Below are 8879 nucleotides of genomic sequence, written 5' to 3'. Positions count from 1 at the left end.
TATTATTGTTAAGCTTTATCACCTGTCTGTGAAGCACTTTGAGCTGCCGTCGGTGTAAAACATGCTCTATGAATAATAATAATTATTATAATTATTATAATTATTATTATCCTAAATCAATAAACAACCGAAAAATCTTTTTAAATTAGAAAAGATTAATAGTCCAAGCTGATTTGTGAGTAAATAACTGCCCTGTACCCTCTCCAACTTTCCCTAATCTCTAATCTCCTAATGGCCAATAAAGAGCGGCCAATCCATCACGTTCTCCATAAAGACACGCCCACAATTGTATTAGGCGACTGTGAGAGCTGTGATTGGTCAGAGCGGCTGTCAATCTCACGCGGCTGCTGCATAATCTGTCGTTCAGGGAGACTTTTTTTCTTTCTCTTTCCTCTCTCTTCTTTTCCTCCTATGTGTGTTCGGCAATGATCAGCTGAAGCGGCAGCGTGCGTGGAGGGCTCACACGGAGTGGCGTCCTAACTTCCCGATATACCTCCACATATTCGACTAACATATGCTCTTATAAACCTCGCAGTACGGACGCGGATTAATATATTCTCTGAGAATTGTTTAGTGTCTCTAGAAGAAGAAACAAATACAAAAAATGCCTGTAGCGACTCTCCTGCCTTTCACGGCGACTCCGAATAGGAAGTCTGTGAGCCCGACCTCCTTCAGACTGACGGAGAAATTCATTCTTCTTCTGGTTTTCAGCGCTTTTATAACGCTCTGCTTCGGCGCAATATTCTTCTTGCCGGACTCCTCCAAGCTGCTCAGCGGAGTTTTCTTCCGCTCCGCACCGGCCGAGAGCGACCCTCGCCCGGGCACTGACGGGGACTTCGCCGGCGCCACTGGCAGGGACGAGAAAATACTGGCCAAGATCAGGAAAGATCACGAAAAGGCACTGCTGGAAGCCAAAGACACGCTGCAGAAACGAGCCGAAGAGATAAAGCAGGACATTAAAAGCGAGAAGGAGAAAGTTGCCCGAGACGGCCAGGGCAGAGGTGGCGGGGGAAAGGACGACACTCTGCCGGAGATCGAGTATGTGCGGCCGCCTGGAGCAACAGGGCACGACCCGTCAGACCCAGACGCCAAGGAGAAAAGAGCGAAAATTAAAGAGGTACTTGAACCTTGGGCTTTATCTTTAGCAGTGTCGAGTTGTTGATACATAGTGGGGCAAACACTTTAAGACTGTTGGTTAACGTTGTCTAGGTGTAAAAAGAAAACCGGCCTGACGTTTGTTTTGTTGCTGTTCAAGCGACTAAGTTAACGGGCTAAGGCTATTTAGTCACAGTCTGGTGAAACCGATCTATATTTACCATAACCACACACTTAAATGCGGTCATATCACCTGGAAAACAAGGCTGCACTACAGCCCGGGTGTCTGTAGGTTGCAGTTGGCCAACTTCCATTAAGTTGGCTTCCTATTTGCCAACGACTTGTTTCGAATTTTCCAGTTCCACCTTAAATAGTGCGGCAGTTACGTTCTGGCACCTGGGGCGCCAGTAGGTAACTGCTGCACGTTTTAAGGTGGAACGGGAGAGTTCGAACAAGACGCTGGCGAGTAGGAAGCTGACTCGTGTTTCGTACAACTGGCTTACGTCGCTAGTTTACCTGAAGCGCTTGGTGTAACAGGATTAGCCGAGTAGCTAGCTGCTTGGTGTGCTCGGTTTTTTTCGTGGCTTTTTTAAAACCACCCCGTTGTCACCTGAACAGCAATAACAATGGGCTTAGAAAAATAGCTTGGGTTCCCTTTTGTTCCCCAGCTAGTCCCAGGTAGTCGAGCTTATCACACGCTTGTCCGTGTCAGTGTCACGTTGGCGTTGTAAGTTTCGTTCTCCAACAGTAACAAGGCAGCTGTTAGTTTTTTAGTAGAACTACAGCCTTTCAGACGGGTGAATGTTTAATCTCAGCTGTTTTGTGAGCTGTCTTTGCTTGCTTGAACAGTTCGTCTACGTCTGTGAGTAACGTTACTTGTCAGAACCTTTTGAGTGGCGGCTCTATAGAGCACCAAAAAGGGGTTTGGCTGTAATTACAGGTCTTTTTGATGCTGTATCGAAGCATTTCTGTAACAACAGTGGGTCCTTTTGGTGCTATGCAGAGCAGTTCTATATAAAGTAGTTCCAGAAAGAACCATATACAACTGGTTTTACCATATACACTCATTAGGGTTTGTTCTTTAAAGGTTCTGTAGTAAAAACAGTCGTTCTGCGTGGAGCCATGAACACTGAAACATATGCATGCTTTAATTTTTTCTTGCAAGGTAAGTTGGTACTTGTATATGGTTCTGTGTAGCACCACATAGGGGTTTTATATTGTTACAGGCCTAATGTTGTAACAGTAGCAGAGCCCTGTTTGGGTGCTAAATCAAATCTTTTTGAAAACGGTTCTATACAGAACCATATACAACACATTCTTCACCAGTCATTTCACTTCACCATGCAGATGGTTCTTTGGGAGTTGATGGTTCTATATAGTCACTGTCTCTACTAAAGAACCACTGAAGAGCCATCTAACCATTTACAGAGCTATTTATACATTGTCTTTTGTGTAACAGTTGGTTGTACAAAAGAACCACTTTTTTGTTCTTGGGGTTTCTGACCAGCCCATGGGTCAGTCCCTGATGTTTGATCATGTTTGGACTTTTTTTTTTTTTTTTTGGACTTTTGTTGGTCTGAAAGCTGCAATATGTAAATTCAGTAGTATGAGTTTCCATGTCACCTGGATTGGTCAGAGTTTGGAGCATCTAAGTGCCTGAGGCAAAACGTAACATGCATGCAACGTTTAGCTCTTTTGGAATATCTGTTGGCTTCCCAACACTGAAGCAGACGGGACACTTGGGTTTCAAATGAGCGCCCTGATTCTGTCACTTGGACTATATGATGCTGAATATCTTTTCTTCAGGTCTCAGATAAACAACAGAACCTCTGACAATGTGCCGCAGCTCCTTTAACAGTGTTTCTTTGCCTGTAATGTAACTCACCTCTCCGTCCAGCTCCGTCTGATAGGGCTGTTTAGAGGGACACTACTTCACAGCATGCTAGTTTTAGGTTGGGGTGGCAAACTCGACCCATAAAAGGGCCATATTTATAAAAAAAAAAAAAAAAAAAAAACTCGCCAAATCTGTGGGCCAGAGAACATCTAAGTTTTGTTTAATTTTTTTGTTAACGTTTTACTATAAATCGATCTGACCATTGTTTATTCAAAGTATGCAGAAGCATGAACAGTAAAGTGTAGGAACTCGTAGTAGACCTTGAAATATTACATGAATACTTGAAATGTTCAAAATTTAAATGTCCCCAGGAGCTAGGTCTTTTAAACCTACCTATTTGCTTGAGCTATACCCCTGGCATCTTTACTTTGCTGCAAGTTCATTAAGACTTGAGCTCAATTCCTGAGATGCTGAGCTAGCATTGTGTTTATTTTGGCAAATCTGCAGTTGTTTAGTGATATGACTGGTGTGGAACTGTGTAGAACTGAGTTGTAACCTCTATCCCAAAGACTTTGGGGTAGTAGAGCTGGAGTGCACCTTATGTAGCAGTGCATGCTGAGGACTGTAGTGCAGCGCATTGTGAAACAAGCTAATATTAATAGAAAATTAAAATACTCTTTGCAAGGCCAGATAGAATTGTGCAGCAGGCCAGATGTGGCCGGCTTGCTTGTGCTTGACACGTGGGTTTTAGGTCTTCGAGTTAACACTGGTGTTTCTCTTGGCTGTAACCAGTCTCTTATGAGTAACAGATACAAGCAGTATTTCCCTGGCTGTAATAGGTGCGTATCAGCTGTTGAGTGCTATAATTGGAACTTTCATCCATGTTAATGCTGCCAAAAACCTCTCGAGATAAAATTATTGCCACCGTTATGCTTTTGTGCATTTCATACTGCTGACCAGCAGCAACCTGTAGGTTGGAGATCCATTTTAAAACTTCAGATAAGGAGTTCCAAACATGCAGCCTAAACGCTTCTTTCAGTGGTTTTCAGACGGGTCCAGGGGGCCACCCAGAAATGGGTCCATATTATTGCTTGATCCCAGCTTCCAACCCTCAGAGGATTCAGAACCTCTGCTCTACTTTGCTGTTGTAAATATTTCGCATTCGGGTTTTGAAACCCCATTGAAAAGTCTTTTGGAGATGTAATGATACTCAAACATGTTTTTAAGATTCATGATGTATTGTGGTATTTTGATTTAGGTAATTTGGAGCAGGCACAGTTCACCAGTAGTAAGCAGGTGTTGCCACATGAAGAAAAAAAAGTTATCAAAAACTTTGATATACTTGTAACATGTTGCCTACTAAAGATGCATTGATCGTGGATTTTGATGGCTGATTTGTTTACAGCCAAATTTAACGATAGATATTTTGGCCAATTTTTGTTAGCCTTATTTGTTAAACCCGAAGCACACACTGTGTGGTGAATAGAACACATGACACACATTTTCCAGTACTTTCAATTGTCCAAATACCGCATAAATAACATGAAATGGCATTTTAAATGTAAAAGGCTCACATTCAGATAATTCGAATCAGGTAAAGTGCTACATCTAAAATAAGAGACAACGGGCTATTTAGCATAATGAGTAACGTGTTATAAATTTACAACATTTTTGCTATCAGTCTAGCAGCAGCGTTCAAATAAACAATGAGTGCACTTACCTGCCTCAATGCTATTTACCTCATAAAAATAAGATGGATCGGCCAAAATAAAACAATAAACTGGCGGAAAGCAGTCATCATATGTTATGTGAAGTGAGCCTTTCTTTATTTACAGCAGTATAAGAAATGTTAACTGTTAAAAAGGGACAAAATATACTTGTAGCAGAAGTAAAACCAGCAGCATTTGTTGACTGGAAGACTCCAAGCTGTTTCACCCAGCACATTTAGGCACAGAGGCCTGAACACTCAGAACCCTTTACAAGAAAGAACAAGGTTCTTTGTATTGTGAAGGTCTTCAGATTGATGAAGAATGTGCTGTCGATAATTCAATAAAACCTTTTTGAGAAGGGTTCCATATAGCACCAAAAAGATCTACTATTGTTACGACGTCAAGCTTGTAATTATAGAAGAACCCTTTTTGGTGCTACATAGAACCCTTTTCACAAAATGTTATGTATATAGAACCATATTCAGTACGTTCTCCATCAGTCTGAAGAACCTTTTGATGAGGCAAAGAACCCTTTAATCATGCAAAGGGTTTTTTGCCTGTTAATGAATCTATGTAGAGCTATTTTCTTTACTAAAGAACCCTTGAAGAACCATCATTTTTAAGTGTGTATGATGAAGTCTTTAAAACTTGCACCACAGAAATGGAAGACAGAAGCTCTATTGTTAGAAAAGATTGAACTGGCCCTGTCAGAGGGCATTTTGAGCGTAGTCCACGTGTGATGAAACACTGCTACATGCCTCTCACTCCAGGATATACAAATAAGAATGAATTGAGCCAGTTGGTGTAGTTTCTGAAACAGTTCCAGACAGGTTTCAGGTAGTGGCAGGCTTATGCCTCAGGCTGTTCTTTGAGGGTCTGCTCCGTGTCTCTGTGCAGGTCATGCCAAGGGTGAACCTTTTGCATTTTCTAATGAGATGCAAATCAGTTCCTAGCTTCAGCCTGACAGGCCTGACCCCTTATCAGTATTCACTGTGTATTCTGAATGGCACCTGGTTAATACTTGTCAGACTGCTCTCCCATCTTGTTCCCTCAAAGCACAATAGTGAGTCGCCTCTGTCTCTGTTAGTGTGTTCATAAACTGTATCATTGTGTCTATACTAACTTATCAAACCCCTGAGAAACTGATCATGATGTGTATCATGTATTGTGTGTCCTGATGTTTTTGCCATATTGCCCACCCTTACCTGGAGCAAACCATTTTCAATGGGATTTCAAACACAGCTGAATCAGTACGGTTTAACTTGTAGTATTGTGCAGAAGTCTTATGCCATCTGAGCTATTTATCTAGACAGTTATTGTTATATACGAACAAATAAAGAATATTTTAAAGCCCAGTGTTTACAATTACCGTGGAAAACCTAGTTTATCTCATTTTTCATTAATTTAGATCGGGTGGTTGAATTGAACAAATCCATATGTTGGCTGGAGTGCAGTTAGTAGTTTGATCTTCTAACTGTATTCTAACCAGCATATTAAAATCCATACTGCCAACAAAACATTCGTTATGTCTTACTGTATTTCTGGTTATTTGTATTTGTTCTATGATTCTATGATTTATTTTTTTTTATTCAAACTGGCGTAGTTTTAAACAATCTTCTTGCCTGCCCGAAGCTTTAACTCTGCACAGTTGTGGACCTCAGAAATGTGAGCCAAAAGAAAACAAGAGGGCAAGCTGTGGTATCTTCCTTCCTCAGGCAGCTTTGAGTCTAGTTTAGGGGTCGACAACCCAAATGTTAAGCCATTTTGTCCTTTGTCAAACCACCTTGGGAGCCACATTTTATGTCCATTTTATTATGTTGGCTGTAAATTTGTCTCAGTATGTGCTAAAGTGTTAGAATAGGCTGAAAATGTAATATAAATGAAAATGCTGACTTGCTGTGCTCTTCAAGCTTCACGTCAGCTATCCTTTCTCACATGTCAGGATACTTTTCCCCAAACATAGAATAGTTTCTTGTAAAATGTCTCTCAATTTTTGACTTTTCGTGAGGCTGAAGTCGCTTCTCATTCAGCAGCTTCTCATTCAAATTTTTCATGTTCCATCTTAAATGGTGCCTGAGCTACCAGAATGTAACTGCTGCACCATTTAAGGTGGAACAGGAAAATTCAAACAAGAAGCTGGTGAACTAGAAGCTGACTTCAGCTTCATGACTTATTTTATTTTTATCTACTAATCTGTGTTTCCTCATACTCGCCAGATCTTTGCTCCACCTCAGTGAAGAAAGCAGCAAGGTGACTGTTCAGTACCATTGCAGCTTAAGACTTTTGCACTTTTTGTAGCTGTTGAGAAAAAGTCAGTCATCAGACATACTGTCAGAAAAATCCTGAAGCCCCATGTCTCCCTCTGTCTACCACAACCTTGTGCTATTTTATTTTTCTAAATCTCAGTCATTTGCCCAGAGCTTAGAATATGCCTACTATTTCCAAAGCTCATCACCTTGTTGAGTCCTTGGAATCTCTTAAATCTATTTTTCACCCTTCAGATTGAACATTTAGCCCTGTGGAAAAACTGTCTGAAGTGAAAAGTAGATACTGCATATTTTGGTTTCTGCTCACTAACTTCTGCACTCAGGAACCAGATTATTGGGAAACGAAAAAGGCTTTCTTCTCGCAATTCCTTTTTGATCAAATTGACAGTCCTTTTATCAAGTGACTTGGCTAATCTATATTAAATGGATATTTGAGTGAGTTCCAAAGCATGGAGCAGAGAGCGTTTCACGTCTCGCTGCTTGAGCTCAAAGACCACCAGTAAGAAACTGCTAGCAAGAGAGTTCCTCACGGTTAATATTGAGCCCACTGGCAGGGCTTGAATCCTAATACCAGGATTAAGCTGTGTCACATACGTAATCATATTAGTGCATGCTGAGGCCTCTCCCCTTCTCTTTCCGCCCCTTCTGCCTCGCATCGATAACGGCTCCAAGATCGGTGAAGGCTTGGTGCACTTTTTCTTGGAGTGCTTCCTGGCTGAGTAGTTGGAGATGGACATTTTAACCGTTTTTCCCATTTGAAAGTCCACTTTTTAAAAAGAAATATATTTTCACAAGCACATTTACCTTTTTCCCCACTCGTGACAGTTGTGGAATGCTGTTATAAATCACATCTTGTAAACTTGTCATTTAGAATCCTCTGTTTATCATATTATCTTGGGGGCAGTCATGGGTTAGGGAACCAGCCTTGTGACCGGAAGGTCGCCGGTTCGTGACTGAGGTGTCCTTGGGCAAGACACTTAACCCTCAACTGCTCCCCAGGTGCTGCGGATTGGGCTGCCCACTGCTCCAGGCAAGTGTGCTCACTGCCCCCTAGTGTGTGTGTGTGCTCATTAGAGTGTATGTGGTGTTTCACTTCACGGATGGGTTAAATGCGGAGGTGAAATTTCACCACTGTGGGACTAATAAGGGTCACTTAATCTTAATTATATGTGACCTCATCAGCTGTTTTAGTGCAGTGTACAAGTGGGAAAGTTGATATTTTCCATTTTCCGACATTAAACTCAGCCATAGAAAATTTTTTAGAGAGGAGTTTATGCCTGATGTACTTTTGTTTTTTTTTTTGTTTTTTTTTTTTTGACAACAGGTTTACAGTGTCGTATTATGGAATGTGCCATCACATTTCTATATATAAAAAAGCTATTTTTAACTCTAAGCTTAATCTGAAATATTTTTAAACAGTAAAAACAAAACTGAACAATATATAGATAAATCTGTCAGTGTTGCTTTAACACTCCGAGAGCCCAGCAAAAACAGTGGCAGATGTTGTTTCATGTCGGAGTTTCTACTTATCTGAAGTTCTTATTTGCTAGCTTCTTGTTTTGTTGAATTATCTGTTCCACCTTAAATCGAGCAACAGTCTGTACAGGCACTTGAAAGTAACTGCTGCGTCACTTAAGGTGGAAAAGGGAGTTCAAATAAGAAACCAGCTTCAGCTTTAAAGTAATTTATCTTGTGTGCGTCTCATACATTTTTGCCTCCTGCTGAAATTTGGGTAAAAAATTAGCCATTGATCCTGTACCAGCGGGTCCATGGCTTACTGCACAGACAAAGCCCCAAGGCTCTGATGCAGCTGACCGAGTTAGGTGGTTCCTCGGGTGGTACTAGAGGAAAGAAGTGGGGCACTCGCTCTGTGCCCATGTTAGGTTATGGCTAAAAGAGGTGATTTGAGGGTAATTTTCAATTTTATTTGGAACATGACACGTGCATGAATCAGCTATTCAGCTGAACATGTGA

General features: G+C 41.2%; 1 protein-coding gene across 1 annotated transcript in view; it reads left to right on the top strand.

The window, feature by feature from the left end:
• The first annotated feature begins 379 nt into the window (after positions 1-379).
• Positions 380-8879, top strand: part of man1a1 (mannosidase, alpha, class 1A, member 1) — a 160559-nt gene continuing 152059 nt past the window's right edge. Inside the window, exon 1 of the mRNA XM_017692516.2 lies at positions 380-1117. Within this exon, the coding sequence (XP_017548005.1) occupies positions 605-1117 (513 nt within the window). The 5' untranslated portion in view covers positions 380-604. The remainder of the gene's footprint in view (positions 1118-8879) is intronic.

This window comes from Pygocentrus nattereri, chromosome 4 (assembly GCF_015220715.1).
Source record: "Pygocentrus nattereri isolate fPygNat1 chromosome 4, fPygNat1.pri, whole genome shotgun sequence".
NCBI classification, from domain to species: Eukaryota; Metazoa; Chordata; class Actinopteri; order Characiformes; family Serrasalmidae; genus Pygocentrus; species Pygocentrus nattereri.
This window is presented reverse-complemented; position numbering and strand designations above follow the sequence as displayed.